Here is a 25933-nt window from a genome sequence, read left to right as displayed (position 1 = left end):
CAAAAGACAGTCCTGCCCTCCTAGGTTATCTAGGATTGCAACGGGATCTTGATCAATTAGGCCAGTGGGCCGACGAATGGCAGATGGAGTTTAATTTAGATAAATGTGAGGTGATGCATTTTGGCAGATCGAATCAGGCCAGGACCTACTCAGTTAATGGTATGGCGTTGGGGAGAGTTATAGAACAAAGAGATCTAGGAGTACAGGTTCATAGCTCCTTGAAGGTGGAGTCGCAGGTGGACAGGGTGGTGAAGAAGGCATTCGGCATGCTTGGTTTCATTGGTCAGAACATTGAATATAGGAGTTGGGACGTCTTGTTGAAGTTGTACAAGACATTGGTACGGCCACACTTGGAATACTGTGTGCAGTTCTGGTCACCCTATTATAGAAAGGATATTATTAAACTAGAAAGAGTGCAGAAAAGATTTACTAGGATGTTGCCGGGACTTGATGGTTTGAGTTATAAGGAGAGGCTGGATAGACTGGGACTTTTTTCCCTGGAGCGTAGGAGGCTTAGGGGTGATCTTATAGAGGTCTATAAAATAATGAGGGGCATAGATAAGGTAGATAGTCAACATCTTTTCCCAAAGGTAGGGGAGTCTAAAACTAGAGGGCATAGGTTTAAGGTGAGAGGGGAGAGATTCAGAAGGGCCCAGAGGGGCAATTTCTTCACTCAGAGGGTAGTGAGTGTCTGGAATGGGCTGCCAGAGGTAGTAGTAGAAGCGGGTACAATTGTGTCTTTCAAAAAGCATTTAGATGGTTACATGGGTAAGGTGGGTATAGAGGGTTATGGGCCAAGTGCGGGCAACTGGGACTAGCTTAATGGTAAAAAACTGGGCGGCATGGACTGGTTGGGCCGAAGGGCCTGTTTCCATGCTGTAAACTTCTATGATTCTATGATTCCTGGGAACAAGTCTGGTGAACCTTTGTTACACTCCCTCTGTGGCAATAATATCCTGAAGGTAAGGTGACCAAAATTGCAAACAGTGCTCCCAAGGGCAATCTGATCAAGGTTCCATCCTATTGAAACAGGATGTTGCTACTCCTGGACTCAAATCCTTTTACCATTAACCTTCCTAATTGTTTGCTCACCTGCAAGTTAGCCTTCAGTGGCATATTGACAAAGTCACTCAAATCCCTCTGTATATCGACACTTTCTAATCTTTTGCCATGTAAGAAATACTCTGCACATCTGTTACTCCCACCAAAGTGGATAGCATCACATTTTCCCACATTTTATTCCATCTGCCAGGTTCTTACCCTCTCACGAGGTCTGACCAAATCCTCGAAGCCGCTTTGCACCTTCCTCAAAATACATATTCCTGTCGAGCTTTGTGTCAGCCGCAAACTTGGAAATATTACATTTGGCCCCCACATTCAAATGATCAAAGCTACTGTGAACAGCTGGATCCTTGTCCTCGTCACAGCCTGCCAACACGAGAATTACTCATTCATTCCAATCTCGGTTTTCTGCCTGTTAGCCAATCCTTAATCCATGCCACTATTACCTCCTAGCCCATGTGTTTTAATGTTGCTCACCAACCTCCTATGGCCGACTTTATCCAAACCTTTCTGAAAATCCAAGTGTACAATATCCACCAACTCCCCTTCATCCTCAAAAACCTCAACAGGTTCATCAAGTGTAATTTAATACACGTTGACTCTGCCTAATCAGATCAGCATGATCCAAGTGTCCATTTATCTTGTCCTTTATAATAGATTCCAGCATTTTCCCAGTTGCTGATGTCATGCTAATAGGTCTGTCGTTCCTGTTTTCTCTCTCCCTCCCTTCTTAAATAATGGGGCGACATTTGCTACATTCCAATCTTCAGGAACCAAGATGATCACCAATGAATCCACTATCTCCATAGCAACCTCTTTCAACACTCTGGGATGTAGAAGATCAGATCCTGGAGACTTATCAACCTTCAGTCCCATGAATTTCTCCAACGCAAGCTTCTTACTAATTTCCCTCAACTCCTGGCCCTGGGTCACTGTCCGTGTGGAGTTTGCACATTCTCCCTGTCTCTGCGTCGGTCTCAACCCCATAACCCAAAGATGTGCAGGGTAGGTGGATTGGCCACGCTAAATTGCCCCTTAATTGGACAAATTTAAAAATAAATAAATAAATTCTGCCTGTAATGGGCCCACATTTGTCTTGGACAAACATTTCCTTCTTGCGTACCAAACAAACAAAGAACAAAGAAAAGTACAGCACAGGAACAGGCCCTTCGGCCCTCCAAGCCCGTGCCGACCATGCTGCCCGACTAAACTACAATCTTCTACACTTCCTGGGTCCGTATCCCTCTATTCCCATCCTATTCATGTATTTGTCAAGATGCCCCTTAAATGTCACTATCGTCCCTGCTTCCACCACCTCCTCCGGTAGCGGGTTCCAGGCACCCACTACCCTCTGTGTAAAAAAACTTGCCTCGTACATCTCCTCTAAACCTTGCCCTTCGCACCGTAAACCTATGCCCCCTAGAATTGACCCCTCTACCCTGGGGAAAAGCCTCTGACTATCCACTCTGTCTGTGCGCCTCATAATTTTGTAGACCTCTATCAGGTCGCCCCTCAACCTCCGTCGTTCCAGTGAGAACAAACCGAGTTTATTCAATCGCTCCTCATAGCTAATGCCCTCCATACCAGGCAACATTCTGGTAAATCTCTTCTGCACCCTCTCTAAAGCCTCCACATCCTTCTGGTAGTGTGGCGACCAGAATTGAACACTATACTCCAAGTGTGGCCTAACTAAGGTTCTATACAGCTGCAACATGACTTGCCAATTCTTATACTCAATGCCCCGGCCAATGAAGGCAAGCATGCCGTATGCCTTCTTGACTACCTTCTCCACCTGTGTTGCCCCTTTCAGTGACCTGTGGACCTGTACTCCTAGATCTCTTTGACTTTCAATACTCTTGAGGGTTCTACCATTCACTGTATATTCCCTACCTGCATTAGACCTTCCAAAATGCATTACCTCACATTTGTCCAGATTAAACTCCATCTGCCATCTCTCCGCCCAAGTCTCCAAACAATCTAAATCCTGCTGTATCCTCTGACAGTCCTCATCGCTATCCGCAATTCCACTAACCTTTGTGTCGTCTGCAAACTTACTAATCAGACCAGTTACATTTTCCTCCAAGTCATTTATATATACTACAAAGAGCAAAGGTCCCAGCACTGATCCCTGTGGAACACCACTGGTCACAGCCCTCCAATAGAACCTCCAGGTTCCAGATCCCAATAGAAGCTTTTATGGTCCATTCTTTGCTATTCATAATCTATTCTCCCACTATCAGTTTCTTCGTCCCCCTTTGCTGTTTCCTAAAATCCTCCCAAATGCCACTTCTGGCAACTTTATAATCTTATACAATCCTTAACTTCCTTTGTTCGCCACAGTTGACTGCCAAGGTTCCTTCCAAATCCACGAGCTCTACCGACTGAAAGGACAAGAGCAGCAGATACCTGGGAACCCCACCACCTGGAAGTTCCCCTCCAATTCACTCACCACCCTGACTGGGAAATATATCGCCGTTCCTTCACTGTCGCTGGGGCAACATCCTGGAACTCCCTCCCTAACAGCACAGTGGGTGTACCTACACCACCTACGGTTCAAGAAAGCAGCTCACCACCACCAAGGGCAATTGGGGATGGAAACAATGCTGGCCTAACCAGCGACACCCACACCTTGTAAAAGAATGTTAGAATATAAAGGGAAAGGAACACTGGGTGCTCCCGAGCTACCTCTGCTATTCCCTATGATCATGGCTGATGTTTTGCCTCAACCCGAGTTTTCTACCCTCCATATCCCCTGAATCCCCAAGAGACCAAACATCTATCTCAACATCATCCATAGAACACCTACAGTGAAGAAGGCCATTCAGCCCCTCGAGTCTGCACCGACCTACTGAAAGAGCACCCCACCCAGGCCCATTCCACCGCCCTATTCCCACAACCCCCCCCCCCCCCCCCCCCCCCCCAACGTGCACATCTTTGGACTGTGGGAGGAAACCGGAGCACCCGGAGGAAAACACGCAGACACGGGGAGAACGTGCAGACTCCGCACAGACAGTGACCCAAGCCGGGAATCGAACCCTGGCGCTGTGAAGCAACAGTGCTAACCACTGTGTTACCCTCTGCTGGATGTTTGTAGAACTCTGGTTTGATCCCAAATAGAGTATTGTGTCCAGTTCTGGTCACCACACTTTTGAACGATGTGAGGGTGCAGAGGAGATCTCCCGCAATGGTCCCAGGGATTGGGGGGGATTTTAGCCACCAGGTTGGGGAATGCAGGGTTGTTCTCCTTGAGGCAAAGGGGTTTGAGAGCAGATTTGATAGAGGCTCACCAGATTGTGAAGGTGGCCAAGGAAAATCCATTTCCATTCGCTGATGTCCAAAGACCCCAGTTTTGGGCAGATAAGAGATGCCGGGGAAATGAGAGGAAGAACGATTTTACCCAGTGAGTGGTAATGACCTGCAGCCCTCCATCTCCCAAGCTGCTGGAAGTGGAGATGATAAATGGTTTCAAAAGACAATTGGATGGACAGTTGAGAGCTATGAGGACAGAGCGGGGGGATAGTACTGATTGGATTGCTCCATGGAGAGCCAGCATGGACTCAATGAGCCGAATGGCCTACTCCTGTGTTGTAAATGACTGACTGGAGTCACATGGCACAGAGCAGTGAACGGTAGGTTTCCATCTCTAAAGGGCATTGGTATCTGTTGGTGAGCTGACACTTTTCCAGTCCGATCAGTCCGATTCGGTATCTCAATTAATGCTGCTGGGAGTTGGTAACATTTGACTTCCGGTCTCACTCCATCCCCACCGGTTCCCAGTCTGGAGTTTGAATGTCACAGGCTGACGAGGGTTAAATGCGTTGTGTTTGTGATCTGTGGGCCTGTGCGTGGGCGAGGAGTGTTTTTAATTTGGCTGAGGTTTCACAGAAGCGTAAACAGGATGGTGACTGACCCTGGGTCCACAGTTCACTGACCTTGCTCTGCAGTCCCCCCCCATCGCTCCTCTTTATAACCCAAACAGCAGCCCTGTGGAGCCTCTCGATCTCTGTGACATGTGCCAAGGCCGAAGAAATGTCCGTGTTTAAAACCAGTAGGTAGCAATCAGTCCGGAATTCCACCTCTAACCCTCTTCATCTTGCCCAGACCTTCGATCACCCGTCTCCTAGTCTGTTTCTCGGACTCTGAAAACTGTCTTTATTGAGAATGCTCTTGTTAAGCTCCTGGGGGTGGGGGGGGTGATTGTGCTGCTTTCCAGGTGCTACATAAATGCAGGTAGTTGTTGCTGTCCTGACACTCCATTCTCCTTTTTCCTTTGCACAGACTGCGGAGGGGAATGTTGTGGTCAGTTCCTCCACTGACCACTGCCTGACCATCTGGAAAGAATGTGAACAGAAACCTTTCCACCATTACAGGTCGCCCTCTGACCCCGTGCACATTTTCGATCTCCACGGTAACGAGATTGTGGCGGGCACGGTGGCCAATCGCATTGGAATCTACTCCCTGTTGGATACCTCTGTCCCTGTTGCCATGAACAAGCTGAGCTCGGAAAACTTCCGCGGGACACTGACCAGCCTGGGGCTCCTTCCCGCCAAGAGGCTGCTCCTCCTGGGCTCTGATAACGGGGTGATTAGGCTTCTTGCTTAGCCCAGTGACTGCTTCTGAAGGCGAGAGGAACAAGTACGATTAAACCTTCACGCACCAAATGAGCTACGAGCACTTTCCCCGCGATCCAACACACTTGGGTCCCCGTGATGTGCACACAATTACTTGAGCGATGCCCTTCCTGGCCGAGCAGCCACCCTTCCCCCAATCCAGGTGTGAAGCAAGTTGAGGTATTTTCACGTTGGCTTTTTTTCATATAACACACAATGAATCTGCCAATTATACTTCTGTCCGGCTCTGCTGGAGCAAGTAAGGAATACTTTTCCAGGATTTTTAATTATCCAATCAACCGAGAAACTCTGGGATTTAAAAAAAAAAGCAAGTTTCTATCTTCTCTGCTGATTCTGGTTTTGAATCTCCAGTCAGCCAGCACTCGCCCAAGGCTTGGACGGTGAAGTTTTTGCCGATTTGGTGCTAGTGATTGTTCCAGGAATGTTAATTCACTCAATATCTTAATGCTTAATTGGAACCTCCTGTCTCCGTACCTTGCTTAACCCCCCCCCCCCCGGCTCCTGTGACTGTCACAGCGGGAGGGTGGGGAGAACGGGGGAGGGGGGGGGGGGGTGCGGGGGAGCTTGGTTGATGGTTGTGGGTTCACGCAGTGCCCCCGTCACTAACACGAATAAACTAACCAATCAAGAGAGACGGCTGAACAGACCCTCATCAGGAAGACCTTTAGGTGAAAATTTGGGGTCTTGATAATGGACTGCCTGACCTCTGACCGGGTCACAATGCCCAAACAGGTGATGTCAGGGGTCAACTGGTTTCTATGGGGAGGTGGTGAGCAGGGGAAGTATTTCTCTGTGCCACAATAGTTAGGAGCAGGCAAGTTTATCACTAACCTTGTTAACATGTTTAATACCTTCGATTCTGGTTCAGATCACACTGTTGTTTCAAGAGAGATGTTCCGTTTTTGTACAATATGAATCGATCTGACACATGTTAAATGTTTAAAGAATCAGAATGCAAAAACTGTGCAAGAGATACCTGTCCCCTCAACAACCTGTCCAGCACCCAACATCACATCATGCCCATTAGCTCGGTGCCCAACCTGGGTACAGGCTGATTGGGGGGTGGGGTTGTCGGCTGCAGACCCCCCTGCAAGTTCAGCCGTTCCAGGGTGCTGCTTCCCTTTCTACTTGCTACCGTCTCTCCCTCGCTCCCTCTCCCCTCGCTCTCTCCCCCCCTCGCTCCCTCCACCATGACCCTCCCCTTCCTCGTCCCATGCCCCCTCTGCTGGGCCCGTCAGTATTTGAAGGAGGTGACCGCGTGGGGGAGGAGATTTTATTTCAGATTTCAGGTGAATTGGAACCGGCCTCGCGCCTCACCGGGAACTCCCCACTTCAACAAGTAGCTGAGGTTAAAATCCTGAATGACCACATCAACCCCCTAACGCCACCACCGGGCACAACGGCAGATTTAAAATGGTCGTCGAGCAGGTTTCCGGTATCTGTGGCGGGTGGGTGGGGATGAGTGGGGTTGAAGGTGAAGCTGACTGATGTATCTCAGAGACGGGCTCAGGGCGAGACCTCCGACAGGCCCGGATCTCTCTGCTATTTTCATACCTGCCCACAAGGCTGAGGCAGGGCCCAGCGGGTAGCTCACAGGAACCTTGCACAGGTGGAGCATAGATTCATGTGCAGCTGTGAATATTTATAAATAAAAGATCTGGAAACCAGTGTGTGTTTGTGATGATTGACCGAGCTGGTGGGTGGGGGCTCGTGGACGTTGGGGGTTTAATGAGGGGTGTACAGGCTCAGCCTGGGAGAGTAATCCAGTCAGCTCACTGCTTCAGCGCAGAGTGGATCAAATTAACGCACTGTCAGAGGGTCAGTGCCGAGGGAGCGCCGCACTGTCAGAGGGTCAGGGCCGAGGGAGCGCCGCACTGTCAGAGGGTCAGGGCCGAGGGAGCGCCGCACTGTCAGAGGGTCAGGGCCGAGGGAGCGCCGCACTGTCAGAGGGTCAGTGCCGAGGGAGCGCCGCACTGTCAGAGGGTCAGGGCCGAGGGAGCGCCGCACTGTCAGAGGGTCAGGGCCGAGGGAGCGCCGCACTGTCCGAGGGTCAGGGCCAAGGGAGCGCCGCGCTGTCCGATGGTCAGGGCCGAGGGAGCGCCGCACTGTCAGAGGGTCAGGGCCGAGGGAGCGCCACACTGTCAGAGGGTCAGTGCCGAGGGAGAGCCGCACTGTCAGAGGGTCAGGGCCGAGGGAGCGCCGCGCTGTCCGAGGGTCAGGGCCGAGGGAGCGCCGCACTGTCAGAGGGTCAGGGCCGAGGGAGCGCCGCACTGTCCGAGGGTCAGGGCCGAGGGAGCGCCGCACTGTCCGAGGGAGCGCCGCACTGTCCGAGGGTCAGTGCCGAGGGAGCGCCGCACTGTCAGAGGGTCAGTGCCGAGGGAGCGCCGCACTGTCAGAGGGTCAGGGCCGAGGGAGCGCCGCACTGTCCGAGGGTCAGGGCCAAGGGAGCGCCGCGCTGTCCGATGGTCAGGGCCGAGGGAGCGCCGCACTGTCAGAGGGTCAGGGCCGAGGGAGCGCCACACTGTCAGAGGGTCAGTGCCGAGGGAGCGCCGCACTGTCAGAGGGTCAGGGCCGAGGGAGCGCCGCGCTGTCCGAGGGTCAGGGCCGAGGGAGCGCCGCACTGTCCGAGGGTCAGGGCCGAGGGAGCGCCGCACTGTCCGAGGGAGCGCCGCACTGTCCGAGGGTCAGTGCCGAGGGAGCGCCGCACTGTCAGAGGGTCAGTGCCGAGGGAGCGCCGCACTGTCAGAGGGTCAGGGCCGAGGGAGCGCCGCGCTGTCCGAGGGTCAGGGCCGAGGGAGCGCCGCGCTGTCAGAGGGTCAGGGCCGAGGGAGCGCCGCACTGTCAGAGGGTCAGGGCCGAGGGAGCGCCGCACTGTCCGAGGGTCAGGGCCAACGGGAGCGCCGCGCTGTCCGATGGTCAGGGCCGAGGGAGCGCCGCACTGTCAGAGGGTCAGGGCCGAGGGAGCGCCGCACTGTCAGAGGGTCAGGGCCGAGGGAGCGCCGCGCTGTCCGAGGGTCAGGGCCGAGGGAGCGCCGCGCTGTCCGAGGGTCAGGGCCGAGGGAGCGCCGCACTGTCCGAGGGTCAGGGCCGAGGGAGCGCCGCACTGTCCGAGGGTCAGCGCCGCACGGTCCGAGGGTCAGCGCCGCACGGTCCGAGGGTCAGCGCCGCACTGTCAGAGGGTCAGGGCCGAGGGAGCGCCGCACTGTCAGAGGGTCAGTACCGAGGGAGTGCCGCACTGTCAGAGGGTCAGTACTGAGGGAGTGCCGCACTGTCAGAGGGTCAGTACTGAGGGAGTGCCGCACTGTCAGAGTGTCAGTGCTGAGGGAGTGCTGCTCTGTCAGAGGGTCAGTACTGAGGGAGTGCCGCACTGTCAGAGGGTCAGTACCGAGGGAGGGGCGCTCCATTGGGGGGTCTGGACTGGGGGACTCCACATCCCATTGGGAGTGAGGGAGCGCTGTCTGATCGGGGCGGGGTCAGGACTGGGCGTAGCGCCACTCCGTTAGGGGGGTGGGCAGGGCTTGTAGCTGGATGACCAACAGCTGAACCTCTGCAATGCATGATGGGCCAGCTAGCTAACCTTGCCCAACACAAGTGTTTCTCTGCTCGTGATCAACATGAAATCGCTGCGGTTGCGAAGAATTCGAAAACAATGACCGATAAAGAGAGAAAGACCAGCAGAGGTGTGCTGTGTTTGCGAGTTATCATTGAGAAAACCGCAATGGGACGTGTTCGTGTCTGAAGACGTTGCTTGATTTTGGAAGAAACTGTATAAAAATGTAATTTTGCAGCCTCGGCAGCAAGACCTACAGGACCAACCATTTTGTAACAGGGCCGCCCTGAATCCGGGACCAACCATTGTGAAAGAGGGCCGCCCTGAGTCCGGGACCAACCATTGTGTAACAGGGCCGCCCTGAATCTGGGGCCAACCATTGTGTAACAGGGCCGCCCTGAATCCGGGACCAACCATTGTGTAACAGGGCCGCCCTGAATCCGGGACCAACCATTGTGAAAGAGGGCCGCCCTGAGTCCGGGACCAACCATTGTGTAACAGGGCCGCCCTGAATCCGGGACCAACCATTGTGAAAGAGGGCCGCCCCGAATCCGGGACCAACCATTGTGTAACAGGGCCACCCCGAATCCGGGACCAACCATTGTGTAACAGGGCCACCCCGAATCCGGGACCAACCATTGTGTAACAGGGCCGCCCTGAATCCGGGACCAACCATTGTGAAAGAGGGCCGCCCCGAATCCGGGACCAACCATTGTGTAACAGGGCCGCCCCGAATCCGGGACCAACCATTGTGTAACAGGGCCACCCCGAATCCGGGACCAACCATTGTGTAACAGGGCCACCCCGAATCCGGGACCAACCATTGTGTAACAGGGCCGCCCCGAATCCGGGACCAACCATTGTGTAACAGGGCCACCCCGAATCCGGGACCAACCATTGTGTAACAGGGCCACCCCGAATCCGGGACCAACCATTGTGTAACAGGGCCGCCCCGAATCCGGGACCAACCATTGTGTAACAGGGCCGCCCCGAATCCGGGACCAACCATTGTGTAACAGGGCCGCCCCGAATCCGGGACCAACCATTGTGAAAGAGGACCGCCCTGAATCCGGGGCCAACCATTGTGTAAGAGGACCGTCCTGAGTCTGGGACCAACCATTGTGAAATAGGGCCGCCCCGAATCCGGGACCAACCATTGTGTAACAGGACCGTCCTGAGTCTGGGACCAACCATTGTGAAAGAGGGCCGCCCCGAATCTGGGGCCAACCATTGTGAAAGAGGGCCACCCCGAATCCGGGACCAACCATTGTGAAAGAGGGCCGCCCCGAATCTGGGACCAACCATTGTGTAAGAGGGCCGCCCCGAATCCGGGAGCAACCATTGTGTAAGAGGACCGCCCTGAGTCCGGGAGCAACCATTGTGTAAGAGGACCGCCCCGAATCCGGGACCAACCATTGTGTTACAGGACCGCCCCGAATCCGGGACCAACCATTGTGTAACAGGACCGCCCTGAATCCGGGGCCAACCATTGTGTAAGAGGACCGCCCCGAATCCGGGACCAACCATTGTGTAAGAGGACCGCCCTGAGTCCGGGAGCAACCATTGTGTAACAGGACCGTCCTGAGTCTGGGACCAACCATTGTGAAACAGGGGCCGCCCCGAATCCGGGACCAAACATTGTGAAAGAGGGCCACCCCGAATCCGGGACCAACCATTGCGTAACAGGGCCGCCCCGAATCCGGGACCAACCATTGTGTAACAGGGCTGTCCCGAATCCGGGACCAACCATTGTGTAATGGCCGCCCCGAATCCGGGACCAACCATTGTGTAACAGGGCCGCCCTGAATCCGGAACCAACCATTGTGTAACAGGGCCGCCCCGAATCCGGGACCAACCATTGTGTAACAGGGCCGCCCCGAACCCGGGACCAACCATTGTGTAACAGGGCCGCCCTGAATCCGGGACCAACCATTGTGTAACAGGGCCGCCCCGAATCCGGGACCAACCATTGTGTAACAGGGCCGCCCTGAATCTGGGACAAACCATTGATTAAGAGGACCGCCCCGAATCCGGGACCAACCATTGTGTAACAGGACCGCCCCGAATCCGGGACCAACCATTGTGTAACAGGACCATCCTGAATCCGGGGCCAACCATTGTGTAAGAGGACCTCCCCGAATCCGGGACCAACCATTGTGAAAGAGGGCCACCCCGAATCCGGGACCAACCATTGTGTAACAGGACCGCCCCGAATCCGGGACCAACCATTGTGTAACAGGACCATCCTGAATCCGGGGCCAACCATTGTGTAACAGGACCGCCCTGAATCCGGGGCCAACCATTGTGTAACAGGACCGTCCTGAGTCTGGGACCAACCATTGTGAAACAGGGGCCGCCCCGAATTCGGGACCAACCATTGTGAAAGAGGGCCACCCCGAATCCGGGACCAACCATTGTGAAAGAGGGCCGCCCCGAATCTGGGACCAACCATTGTGTAAGAGGGCCGCCCTGAGTCCGGGAGCAACCATTGTGTAAGAGGACCGCCCCGAATCCGGGACCAACCATTGTGTAACAGGACTGCCCCGAATCCGGGACCAACCATTGTGTAACAGGACCGCCCTGAATCCGGGGCCAACCATTGTGTAAGAGGACCGCCCCGAATCCGGGACCAACCATTGTGTAAGAGGACCGCCCTGAGTCTGGGACCAACCATTGTGAAACAGGACCGTCCTGACTCTGGGACCAACCATTGTGAAACAGGGGCCGCCCCGAATCCGGGACCAACCATTGTGAAAGAGGGCCGCCCCGAATCCGGGACCAACCATTGTGAAAGAGGGCCGCCCCGAATCTGGGACCAACCATTGTGTAAGAGGGCCGCCCTGAGTCCGGGAGCAACCATTGTGAAACAGGACCGTCCTGAGTCTGGGACAACCATTGTGAAACAGGGGCCGCCCCGAATCCGGGACCAATCATTGTGTAAGAGGACCGCCCCGAATCCGGGACCAACCATTGTGTAAGAGGACCGCCCTGAGTCTGGGACCAACCATTGTGTAAGAGGACCGCCCCGAATCCGGGACCAACCATTGTGTAAGAGGACCGCCCTGAGTCTGGGACCAACCATTGTGTAAGAGGACCGCCCTGAGTCTGGGACCAACCATTGTGAAACAGGGGCCGCCCCAAATCCAGGACCAACCATTGTGAAAGAGGGCCGCCCCGAATCCGGGACCAACCATTGTGTAAGAGGACCGCCCTGAGTCCGGGAGCAACCATTGTGTAAGAGGACCGCCCCGAATCCCGGACCAACCATTGTGTAACAGGACCGCCCCGAATCCGGGACCAACCATTGTGTAACAGGACCGCCCCGAATCCGGGACCAACCATTGTGTAACAGGACCGCCCCGAATCCGGGACCAACCATTGTGTAACAGGGCCGCCCCGAATCCGGGACCAACCATTGTGTAACAGGACCGCCCCGAATCCGGGACCAACCATTGTGAAAGAGGGCCGCCCCGAATCCGGGACCAACCATTGTGTAACAGGGCCGCCCCGAATCCGGGACCAACCATTGTGTAACAGGGCCGCCCTGAATCCGGGACCAACCATTGTGTAACAGGGCCGCCCTGAATCCGGGACCAACCATTGTGTAAGAGGACCGCCCTGAATCCGGGATCCCGACAATAAGCAGACCAACTTCGGAAGGGAGGTTTGCAATGGGTATGTGAGTCCAGCTGTGAGTCTTGTAATTCACTGTTATTAAAAATCAGTACTTCAGCCAATCAAATAATCAGCAGTTCTGTGTTTTTCTCGTGTTTTCAACAGTAATAAAGATCCAGTTGCACAAAATATCTTGTGTAAGTGTTTCTTTGCCTGCCGTGTCAGTTAATACCTCATTCTGAGGACAACTGCTGGGAACACTGCACTGTCTGAGGGCGAAGCTGGGACGTGAGGGAACATCAGTTAATAGAATGGATTTTCCTTGTCTACCTTATCCAAACAGGTCACACTCTGGTAAACGTCTATGAAACTCCTCTCAATCTCCTTTGCTTCAAGGAGAACAACCCCAGTTTCTCAATCCCTCAATTTATAATATCATAGTCCCACATGTTCGACTAACTCTGCTCTCAATATGATCTGCCATGATCAACGCTCTTTGCCAATGCCCCTGCTCGACCTTCTGCTCCTGGACACTAGCCCTGCAGCCTCACGGTGCCGAGGACCCGGGTTCGATCCTGACCCCGGGTCACTGTCCATGTGGAGTTTGCACATTCTCCCAGTGTCTGCGTGGGTCTCACCCCCACAACCCAAAGCTGTGCAGGGGAGGTGGATTGGCCAGGCTAAATTGGAAAATAAAGAATTGGGTACTCTAAATGTTTCTTTTTCTTTAATTTGTGCCAATCAGTCTATATTGCCTTTCCCAATCCTGTGAGGAAGGTAGAAATTTCCGATATATTGTATTATGGGTGTTTGGAACAGTGCAAGTTAAAAGCCTGGGTTTGTCGTGTTTTTTTAAGGAATCCTGGGTTGAAAGATTTTGAAAGCCAGGGTGCAATTAGAGCATCGTCAAAGTTTGAGCTAATGGCATGTTGTTTGGATTAAGGGGATTCCCTGTGGAGTTAATTAGATTTCAGATTGGTAAAATGATGCAATTACTGGGAGGAGCCAACGTATCCTGCATTGTGCAGAAAAACAGTTATTTAGTTTAGTTTTAAATGGAGATTTGAGCAGAAGTCAAACAGCTCAGTTCAATTAAAAGATATGTGTGTTGCTAGATGAGCAGTTTCTTTCTAAGCAGTTAGAAGGTGAGCTGACACAAGCTGAGAAGCAGCTTCTGAATAAATCCAGCCAGATTTTCTGCATGGTTCTGCCAGGATTCAGATGTTTAAAACAGTGTATCAATAAGACCCTGTCTGTGCTAAAATGACTGATTGCAGGCAGGATGGGAAGGTTCTAGCCAATTCAAATGAGACCTGTTGCCTTTAGACCAGTGACCTATTTAGAGTCTGCAATGCAAAGATGGAAAGATTGCAAAATGCCAAGCAGAACTTGAGTTGACACCTTTAACCACAATGTCTGATTCGATCTGTGAAGAATGAATCAGTGGTTGGAAGAAAGATGTCAATCGACAGTTCGAAATGGGACGCGAGTTTGACCTATATTACGGGTCAGAAAGAGTATAAGAGCATCGAAGATTCTGCATCAGCGACAGCCTCGGAACAACCGGCGATACTGCAGTGACCCTGAGTGAAGGCTCAGAGAACAGAACAGACCTCTGAGAAGAATTTGGCCAGTTCAGTTCAAAGGCGTAATATCTACTTATGCCTAAGATGTGAGTCTTGAGCCAAATTGTGATCAGTTGTAAAGCATAAGATTTAAATACATGGTGTATTTGTTGCAAGTTTAGTGAATAAATTGTGTTGAATCAAAGTTCAGTGTTTGTTTGATACGTGACTGTTTGACCACTTTTGGGAACACAGAGACCAGAGGATCAACAACAGTCTCATAGCCATCTCTGTACAGCAGGTATTCCTCTTGCCAACTGTATTTAGCAGTGGATTGAGAATGGAGATGTTTTTTTTTTTTGTTGTTTGACTGGGAATAAAGATAGCAGTTAAGGGTTACTGTATTCACTGTATTGATTACATTCTATTGATTCACATTGTTCAAGGGGTAATTGTAAGCTATTTTCTGGTGTGATGTTAAAGATGGGTTGGATTTTTCCACCCCTCCCGCCCCAAGATCGCCACGGACGGGACGCAGACCGTGTGAAGGTCCATTGACATCGGACAGGAATTTACGGTCCCGGGCAGGCGAGGCCAAAGAGTCCTGCCTGATATTTTAATACTGTCAGTAATAAAGTTTGTTCTAATATACCATATCTCCATTTCTTCGTGTAATCAGTCATGGAGCGAATTATCCTTTCCTCACAGTCTGACAAATGAAAATAAAGTATTGGGGATTCTGACCCGTATCCTGGTCACTGTTGGGGTCTGGTCCAGGAGTTTAGAAGAGTGAGAGGGGATCTCATAGAAATTTCTAACAGGATTAGCCAGGGTAGATTCAGAAAGAATGTTCCCGATTATCATAGAATTTACAGTGCAGAAGGAGACCATTCAGCTCATCGAGTCTGCACCGGCTCCTGGAAAGAGCACCCTACCCAAGGTCAACACCTCCACCCTATCCCCATAACCCAGCAACCCCACCCAACACTAAGGGTAATTTTGGACACGAAGGGCAATTTATCATGGCCAATCCACCTAACCTGCACATCTTTGGACTGTGGGAGGAAACCGGAGCACCCGGAGGAAACCCACGCAGACACGGGGAGAACGTGCAGACTCCGCACAGACAGTGACCCAGCGGGGAATCGAACCTGGGACCCTGGAGCTGTGAAGCAATTGCGCTATCCACAGTGCTACCGTGCTGCCCCATGATGCTGCGGTAGTCCAGAACTCGCGATCATAGTTTGAGGATAAGGGGTAAACCTTTTAGGACTGAGGTGAGGAGAAATTCCTTCACCCAGAGAGCGGGGAATCTGTGGAATTCACTCCCACAGAAAGTAGTTGAGGCCAAATTGTGTAATTTCAAGAAGGAATTAGATCCAGCTCTTGGGGCTAAAGGGATCGAGGGATATGGGAGGAAGGCGGGATCAGGGTATTGAACTTGATGATCAGCCATGATCATAATGAATGGCCGAGCAGGCTCGAGGGGCCGAAGGGCCTCCTCCTGCTCTTATTTTCTATATATAATAATCCGTTTCGAAAAAATCCACCACCACACACCTATCTCTATTAAGTTCTATCAGCTCACTCCGCTGGCCTACCTAGGTCCTATTGCAGTTGATTTGTATTTTCCTCACTGTCACACCACCAAGTTTAATACCATTGGAAAATTTTCCTCTGCATTCCCCAGATCTAAGACCTGAAAAAAGCAGTGATTGAAGCGCTGGCCCTTGGAGAACATTAATCTACCGTTCTGCAATCTGAAAAACACCCACTCACCAACTCGCTGCTCTTAGCCCTGAAGCCAATTTTTTTGTGCAAATAAGACACTGAATTTTCTATCCCATGGTCCTCAGTTCTGCTAATCAGTGTCCATCGCATTCCATTCAGCAACTTTCTCCGTGATTTCATCAAAATATTCAGTTAGATTAGTCAGCACAATTTACCTTTTACTAATCCTCTTAATAAACTCAAACCTCTCCAAGTGCCTGTTGATTTTCCCCTTGATTATTTAATGGGCGTGATCACTACCCAGCGCTGATCTAGGCACAATGGGTGTCTCGCGCCGAGCCCCAAATCTGGCTCCGCGATGTGCGCGAAGGCTCGTGGGAGTCACCCGATTCCTTCTACCCTGCGCGATCTGGATCACATCCTCGCTCTTCCAGATCAGAATATTTAAATTCCTGACACTGGATTCAGCCAGCACCCGGTACTCACTGGTTGTGCTGGGGAGAACTCGCCAGGGCACCGTTTAGTTTATAAACCATGGGTAACAACAGCTGGGAACAGGGCAGGGTGGCACCCTCACTGACACCAGAGGGCCAGGCTGGCAGCAGCAGAGTGACCAGGTGCCAGGTTGGCACTGCCGGGGGGGCTGGGGCCTTGCCACAGTAGCGGGGATTCCCGGGAGCCTCCCTGAGGTTGGGGGGTAGGTGAGGGGGCACACGTTTAGAAATGTGAGGGGGGTCCTGAAAGTGGGGAAGATCGGGGTTGCCCCTCAACATGGCGCCCGATCTGTGAGCTGGCCAGCAGCCTCGGTGGAGAGAATCATCCCAATGCCAAAGAAAACCAGCAAAGTGCTATTGAATAGCAGGGCGATTCTCGGTGACGTAGCCATCGACAGACACCTCGCGAAACACGCTGTTCAGCACACTGTAACTCGAGTCTGCGGAATCGCGACCACTGTTTCTGAAACCTGACTCCCCACTGATGATAAACAAACTGATCTATAACTGCACAAACTGTCCTTGCAGCCTTGAATAATTAATAATCTTTTATTATTGTCACAAGTAGGCTTACACTGCAATGAAGTTACTGTGAAAAGCCCCTAGTTGCCACATTCCGGCGCCTGTTCGGGTCACAGAGGGAGAATCCAGAATGTCCAATTCACCTAACAGCACGTCTTTCGGGACTTGTGGGAGGAAACCGGAGCACCCGGAGGAAACCCACGCAGACACGGGGAGAACGTGCAGACTCCGCACAGACAGTGACCCAAGCCGGGAATCGAACCTGGGACCCTGGTGCTGTGAAGCAACAGCGCTAACCACTGTGCTACCGTGCCCATGATTTGCACAAAGTCACTGAATGATTTTAACCATAAACAGCACACAGGTGGTTGTATTATATTACTCTCAAATCCCCATGTACCCCTTCCGCTATCTCCACTCCCTTTAACAATCTGGGATGCGGACTTCCGGTGACGGCGGGCGGGAGGCGGCCGCACAATGGAGAGCTCCCGTTCGGGAACGGCATTTTCGGGGCTTTAAGCCCGGTCCTAGGGTCCGCGGAGGCGGCAGAAGCAGGAAGAAACAGTGAAGGCACAGTGAAGAAAAATGTTGAGGGTAAGCAAAAAAAAATCGTCTGTAAAGAAGACAGCTGAAGGTCCGTCGGGGAGTGGAAAGGTCACCGCGGGGTCACCAAGGAAAATGGAGGCTGGAGCACCAGGGGAGACCGCATTGCTTACGGCTGAAGAAATAACTAAGGTGATGGCTGTGGAATTCGAAAGGCAGTTTACAAAATACATGGAGACAATAAGGAAGGAGATGAGAGAGGTTTTGAGTGCGCCGGTGGAGGAGGCGGTTTCCCCAGTGAGGACGGAGGTGGCGAGCGCAGTGGAGGCGGTGCGAGAGCAAGGGGAGGCGCTGAAGGAAGTGGAGGAGACGTTATTGCAGCACGGTGATCAACTTGCCTCAATGGGGAAAGAGATGCGGAAGGTGATGGACACTAACAAGGATCTGCGAGGAAAAATGGAAGACCTGGAAAATAGATCCAGGCGACAGAACTTGAGGATTGTGGGGCTGCCCGAAGGAGTTGAAGGACCGAAGCCGACTGAGTATTTTGCCGCGATGCTGGCAAAACTACTGGGGGAGGGGGAGGACCCCTCCCGATATGAACTGGATCGGGCTCATCGGTCGTGGAGGCCTGTACCAAAGGCGAGTGAGCCGCCAAGGGCAGTGACTCTGTGCTTCCGTAGGTACAGTGTGAAGGAGAAGGTCCTGAGCTGGGCCAAGCAGAAGCGGGTGGTGCAGTGGGCTGGAGCAGGTATGCGTGTATACCAGGACTTTACGGTGGAGCTGGCGAGGAGGCGGGCTGCCTTCAACCGGGTGAAGAGGGCACTGTACATTAGCAAGGTGCGGCGTGGCATTGTATATCCAGCGAAGCTGAGGGTGACTTACAAGCTCAGGGACTTTTATTTTGGAACGGCGGAAGCAGCGGAGGAGTTTGCGAAAGCAGAAGGACTGTGGCAGAACTGACAAATTGAGGAATGGCCATGTGCCGATGTAACCTCAGGACTGTATTTTCTTCTTTTTTGTTTCACTGCGCGCGGGTGTAGAGACTAAAGGAGCCAATGTGGTATATATTTGGACAAGGGAAGTGATGGGACTTTCACTCAAAATGAGGGCTCTTTGGGGTGTAGGTGGATAGGCGGGGTTTGTGTGCTAAAAAGGGATCTTTGGGCTTTCCTAGGGCCAGACAAGGGGGAAAGGGACCCGGGCGGGGGCCTCCACGCTGGCCGGTTTAAGCCGGCCAGTGAACGGGAGTGAGGTGGGGGGAGGGGCTGCGGCCATCGGAGCCTGGCAGAACAGGGTCCGAGTGGTCTAGCCGGGGTGGAAAGTTGGGGGGGAAGGAACCGAGGGTAGGGGGAGGAGTTTTACAAGAGGCAGTGGACGGGAGGAGCTGGAGACTGGGGGGGGGAGGTACAATTCCTGGGTATCATGTATGGTACTCTTTCAGAGGTTGGATGGCGTTGAGTGTAGGGGGGAGGGGGAGTGGACTCTATAGATCAATGGTGACCATGGGCGGTCCCGGACTCCTTTTTCTTTTATTTTTCTCCTTTGTTTTTTGTTGCCACCGTGGGAGGGTTTGTTTTATTGGATGCATATATTGACAGGTGGGCCGTTGTTTGGGATGGTGGGAGGATGGGACCGTTGGTATTGTTAAGGGGATTGATTTTGTATTTGTTACCGTTTACTGTCTGTGGGAGGGGTGTAAATTTTGAAGAAAAATGTGAAAATGGAGAATAAAAACATTTTTAAAAAACAAACAATCTGGGATGCAAACCATCTGGACCAGGCACCTTATCCACTCTGAACACAGCCTTTCCAGTTCATCCTGTCTCTCAATTTTCACCCCATCCATTATCTCTACCATTTCCATCTCGACTGCGCACAGGATCAAGGATGTCTGCGGCTATACAGGGCCTTGGTGAGACCACACCTGGAGTATTTTGTGCAGTTTTTGTTTCCTTACCCAAGGAATTTGCAAAAGAGGAAACCAGGGGATGGTGGGATTGACCGAAGAGGAGAAATTGGTTCGATTGGGTCTGTAATCACTGGGGTTTGGAAGAATGAGAGGGGATCTCATTGAAACTAATACAATTCTGACAGGGCCGGAGAGTCTGGATGCAGGGATATGGTTGATCACTGAATCCCCACAACATCCTGGGGGTTCCCATTGATCAGAAATTGGCTAGCTGGAAGAAGACAAAGGGTGGTGGTTGATGGGAAGTGTTCAGACTGGAGTCCAGTTACTAGTGTGGTACCACAAGGATCTGTTTTGGGGCCACTGCTGTTTGTCATTTTTATAAATGACCTGGAGGAGGGTGTAGAAGGATGGGTGAGTAAATTTGCAGATGACACTAAAGTCGGTGGAGTTGTGGACAGTGCGGAAGGATGTTACAAGTTACAGAGGGACATAGATAAGCTGCAGCGCTGGGCTGAGAGGTGGCAAATGGAGTTTAATGCAGAAAAGTGTGAGGTGATTCATTTTGGAAGGAATAACAGGAAGACAGAGTACTGGGCTAATGGTAAGATTCTTGGCAGTGTGGATGAGCCGAGAGATCTCGGTGTCCATGTACATAGATCCCTGAAAGTTGCCACTCAGGTTGAGAGGGTTGTTAAGAAGGCGTACGGTGTGTTAGCTTTTATTGGTAGAGGGATTGAGTTACGGAGCCATGAGGTCATGTTGCAGCTGTACAAAACTCTGGTGCGGCCGCATTTGGAGTATTGCGTGCAATTCTGGTCGCCGCATTATAGGAATGATGTGGAAGCATTGGAAAGGGTGCAGATGAGATTTAAGAATGTTGCCTGGTCTGGAGGGAAGATCTTATGAGGAAAGGCTGAGGGACTTGAGGCTGTTTTCGTTAGAGAGAAGAAGGTTAAGAGGTGACTTAATTGAGGCATACAAGATGATCAGAGGATTAGATAGGATGGACAGTGAGAGCCTTTTTCCTCGGATGGTGATTCTAGCACGAGGGGACATAGCTTTAAATTGAGGGGAGATAGATATAGGACAGATGTCAGAGGTAGGTTCTTTACTCAGAGAGTAGTAAGGGCGTGGAATGCCATGCCTGCAACAGTAGTGGACTCGCCAACACTAAGGGTATTCAAATGGTCATTGGATAGGCATATGGACGATAAGGGAATAGTGCAGATGGGCTTTCGAGTGGTTTCACGGTCGGCGCAACATCGAGGGCCGAAGGGCCTGTATTCCGCTGTAATGTTCTATGTTCAATGGACTAGCCACAGAAATACTGTGGCTACCAGGGCAGGTCTTACCTTTACAGGAGCAGCCCTTTGGATTTCGGCGGCAGCGGTGCGCAGGGGCCTTCTGGGAGGTGAGTAGTGAGTTTAAAAACCTTACCTTTACAGGAGCAGCCCTTTGGATTTCGGCGGCAGCGGTGCGCAGGGGCCTTCTTGGAGGTGAGTAGTGAGTTTAAAAGCTCTTACCTTTACAGGAGCAGCCCTTTGGATTTCGGCGGCAGCGGTGCGCAGGGGCCTTCTGGGAGGTGAGTAGTGAATTTAAAAAGCCTTGCCTGGTCCCGTGTCTGTTCTTCTTTTCTGTTTTATTTGTTTTTATATAAGGCGGGAACCGGAAGTTCGACCTCTGGCAAGTTTCCCCCCCCCCCCCAACCAATAAATTCTGGTGGAGAGGAAACCCGAGACACTACACGTGTAGTGTCTCCCACCCGCCCTCCTCCTCTAACCTAATAATAAGACCCATTGGTGTAAGGTAAGTGCCATATTATATTATTATATTATTAGCATTGTGCAGGTCAAGGATCGGAGGTGGAGGAGCAGTCTCTGTCAGCGAGAGAACCTGAGAACATCTCAGACACTCAGAAGGTAAGAAGGTAAGTAAGTGATTTTTACTTTTATACCTTTTTCCAAATTGTGTATGTCGGGGGGAAACTGAAGTGACATCACAGAAAAGCTGTGACCTGAGTGGCTGGTTGGGATTCTAACCTAAATTTAAAAAAAATTTGAGTATTTGGGAACTAATTAAACATAATAACTTAATTATAATTTAGAGGATATCTAAGCCAGAGATCGGAGAGTATTATAGTTAGCTATCGCATTTCTATTAGAAATCTAGTGCTAGGAAAGAGATAGTTGACAGTAACTTTGCAATTTAAAAAAAAGTATTTATTTAAAAAAAAGACAAATTTTAATTTTAATTAATTGACGCAATGTCAGTTAGAGGGGTGCTGTGCTCTGACTGTGAGATGTGGCAGGTCCGGGAGGCTTCCAGCGTCCCGGATGGCTTCATCTGCAGAAAGTGCACCCAACTACAGCTCCTCACAGACCGCATGGTTCGGTTGGAGCAGCAATTGGATGCACTTAGGAGCATGCAGGTGGCGGAAAGCGTCATAGATCACAGTTATGTAAATGTGGTCACACCCAAGGTGCAGGCAGAGAAATGGGTGACCACCAGAAAGGGCAGGCAGTCAGTGCAGGAATCCCCTGTGGTTGTCCCCCTCTCGAACAGATATACCCCTTTGGATACTGTCGGGGGGGATAGCCTATCAGGGGAAAACAGCAGCAGCCAGAGCAGTGGCACCACGGCTGGCTCTGATGTTCAGAAGGGAGGGTCAAAGCGCAGAAGAGTAATAGTAATAGGGGACTCTATAGTCAGGGGCACAGATAGGCGCTTCTGTGGACGTGAAAGAGACTCCAGGATGGTATGTTGCCTCCCTGGTGCCAGGGTCCAGGATGTCTCCGAACAGGTAGAGGGAATCCTGAAGGGGGAGGGCAAACAGGCAGAGGTCGTTGTACATATTGGTACTAACGACATAGGCAGGAAGGGGCATGAGGTCCTGCAGCAGGAGTTCAGGGAGCTAGGCAGAAAGTTAAAAGACAGGACCTCGAGGGTTGTGATCTCTGGATTACTCCCTGTGCCACGTGCCAGTGAGGCTAGAAATAGGAAGATAGAGCAGACAAACACGTGGCTAAACAGCTGGTGTAGGAGGGAGGGTTTCCGTTATCTGGACCACTGGGAGCTCTTCCGGGGCAGGTGTGACCTGTATAAGATGGACGGGTTGCATCTAAACCGGAGAGGCATAAATATCCTGGCCGCGAGGTTTGCTAGTGTCACACGGGAGGGTTTAAACTAGTATGGCAGGGGGGTGGGCGCGGGAGCAATAGGTCAGAAGGTGAGAGCATTGAGGGAGAACTAGGGAATAGGGACAGTGTGGCTCTGAGGCAGAGCAGACGGGGAGAAGTTGCTGAACACAGCGGGTCTGGTGGCTTGAAGTGCATATGTTTTAATGCAAGGAGCATTACGGGTAAGGCAGATGAACTTAGAGCTTGGATTACTACTTGGAACTATGATGTTGTTGCCATTACAGAGACCTGGTTGAGGGAAGGGCAGGATTGGCAGCTAAACGTTCCAGGATTTAGATGTTTCAGGCGGGATAGAGGGGGATGTAAAAGGGGAGGCGGAGTTGCGCTACTTGTTCAGGAGAATATCACAGCTATACTGCGAGAGGACACCTCAGAGGGCAGTGAGGCTATATGGGTAGAGATCAGGAATAAGAAGGGTGCAGTCACAATGTTGGGGGTATACTACAGGCCTCCCAACAGCCAGCGGGAGATAGAGGAGCAGATAGGTAGACAGATTTTGGAAAAGAGTAAAAACAACAGGGTTGTGGTGATGGGAGACTTCAACTTCCCCAATATTGACTGGGACTCACTTAGTGCCAGGGGCTTAGACGGGGCGGAGTTTGTAAGGAGCATCCAGGAGGGCTTCTTAAAACAATATGTAAACAGTCCAACTAGGGAAGGGGCGGTACTGGACCTGGTATTGGGGAATGAGCCCGGCCAGGTGGTAGATGTTTCAGTAGGGGAGCATTTCGGTAACAGTGACCACAATTCAGTAAGTTTTAAAGTACTGGTGGACAAGGATAAGAGTGGTCCGAGGATGAATGTGCTAAATTGGGGGAAGGCTAATTATAACAATATTAGGCGGGAACTGAAGAACATAGATTGGGGGCGGATGTTTGAGGGCAAATCAACATCTGACATGTGGGAGGCTTTCAAGTGTCAGTTGAAAGGAATACAGGACAGGCATGTTCCTGTGAGGAAGAAAGATAAATACGGCAATTTTCGGGAACCTTGGATGACGAGTGATATTGTAGGCCTCGTCAAAAAGAAAAAGGAGGCATTTGTCAGGGCTAAAAGGCTGGGAACAGACGAAGCCTGTGTGGCATATAAGGAAAGTAGGAAGGAACTTAAGCAAGGAGTCAGGAGGGCTAGAAGGGGTCATGAAAAGTCATTGGCAAATAGGGTTAAGGAAAATCCCAAGGCTTTTTACACGTACATAAAAAGCAAGAGGGTAGCCAGGGAAAGGGTTGGCCCACTGAAGGATAGGCAAGGGAATCTATGTGTGGAGCCAGAGGAAATGGGCGAGGTACTAAATGAATACTTTGCATCAGTATTCACCAAAGAGAAGGAATTGGTCGATGTTGAGTCTGGAGAAGGGGGTGTAGATAGCCTGGGTCACATTGTGATCCAAAAAGACGAGGTGTTGGGTGTCTTAAAAAATATTAAGGTAGATAAGTCCCCAGGGCCTGATGGGATCTACCCCAGAATACTGAAGGAGGCTGGAGAGGAAATTGCTGAGGCCTTGACAGAAATCTTTGGATCCTCGCTGTCTTCAGGGGATGTCCCGGAGGACTGGAGAATAGCCAATGTTGTTCCTCTGTTTAAGAAGGGTAGCAAGGATAATCCCGGGAACTACAGGCCGGTGAGCCTTACTTCAGTGGTAGGGAAATTACTGGAGAGAATTCTTCGAGACAGGATCTACTCCCATTTGGAAGCAAATGGACGTATTAGTGAGAGGCAGCACGGTTTTGTGAAGGGGAGGTCGTGTCTCACTAACTTGATAGAGTTTTTCGAGGAGGTCACTAAGATGATTGATGCAGGTAGGGCAGTAGATGTTGTCTATATGGACTTCAGTAAGGCCTTTGACAAGGTCCCTCATGGTAGACTAGTACAAAAGGTGAAGTCACACGGGATCAGGGGTGAACTGGCAAGGTGGATACAGAACTGGCTAGGCCATAGAAGGCAGAGGGTAGCAATGGAGGGATGCTTTTCTAATTGGAGGGCTGTGACCAGTGGTGTTCCACAGGGATCAGTGTTGGGACCTTTGCTGTTTGTAGTATATATAAATGATTTGGAGGAAAATGTAACTGGTCTGATTAGTAAGTTTGCAGACGACACAAAGGTTGGTGGAATTGCGGATAGCGATGAGGACTGTCAGAGGATACAGCAGGATTTAGATTGTCTGGAGACTTGGGCGGAGAGATGGCAGATGGAGTTTAATCCGGACAAATGTGAGGTAATGCATTTTGGAAGGTCTAATGGAGGTAGGGAATATACAGTGAATGGTAGAACCCTCAAGAGTATTAAAAGTCAAAGAGATCTAGGAGTACAGGTCCACAGGTCATTGAAAGGGGCAACACAGGTGGAGAAGGTAGTCAAGAAGGCATACGGCATGCTTGCCTTCATTGGCCGGGGCATTGAGTATAAGAATTGGCAAGTCATGTTGCAGCTGTATAGAACCTTAGTTAGGCCACACTTGGAGTATAGTGTTCAATTCTGGTCGCCACACTACCAGAAGGATGTGGAGGCTTTAGAGAGGGTGCAGAAGAGATTTACCAGAATGTTGCCTGGTATGGAGGGCATAAGCTATGAGGAGCGATTGAATAAACTCTGTTTGTTCTCACTGGAACGAAGGAGGTTGAGGGGCGACCTGATAGAGGTATACAAAATTATGAGGGGCATAGACAGAGTGGATAGTCAGAGGCTTTTCCCCAGGGTAGAGGGGTCAATTACTAGGGGGCATAGGTTTAAGGTGAGAGGGGCAAGGTTTAGAGTAGATGTACGAGGCAAGTTTTTTACGCAGAGGGTAGTGGGTGCCTGGAACTCACTACCGGAGGAGGTAGTGGAAGCAGGGACGATAGGGACATTTAAGGGGCATCTTGACAAATATATGAATAGGATGGGAATAGAAGGATACGGACCCAGGAAGTGTAGAAGATTGTAGTTTAGTCGGGCAGTATGGTCGGCACGGGCTTGGAGGGCCGAAGGGCCTGTTCCTGTGCTGTACATTTCTTTGTTTGTTTGTCAGAGGCTGGATTCCCGCTGCGAGTAACTCACCTCCTGACTCCCCAAAGTCTGTCCACCATCAACAAGGCACCAGTCCGGAGTGTAATGGAATACTCTCCATTT

General features: G+C 51.4%; 1 protein-coding gene across 1 annotated transcript in view; it reads left to right on the top strand.

Annotated features, from left to right (window-relative positions):
- wdr81 (WD repeat domain 81) overlaps positions 1 to 7360 on the top strand; it is a 58590-nt gene extending 51230 nt beyond the window's left edge. Inside the window, exon 11 of the mRNA XM_072470013.1 lies at positions 5341 to 7360. Coding sequence (XP_072326114.1) covers positions 5341 to 5664 — 324 coding nt within the window. The 3' untranslated portion in view covers positions 5665 to 7360. The remainder of the gene's footprint in view (positions 1 to 5340) is intronic.
- Positions 7361 to 25933: the final 18573 nt, after the last annotated feature.

The sequence above is a fragment of the Scyliorhinus torazame genome, chromosome 12 (assembly GCF_047496885.1).
Source record: "Scyliorhinus torazame isolate Kashiwa2021f chromosome 12, sScyTor2.1, whole genome shotgun sequence".
Taxonomy (NCBI): domain Eukaryota; kingdom Metazoa; phylum Chordata; class Chondrichthyes; order Carcharhiniformes; family Scyliorhinidae; genus Scyliorhinus; species Scyliorhinus torazame.
Note: the sequence above shows the minus strand (reverse complement) of the source record. Positions and strands in the feature narration are given on the sequence as shown.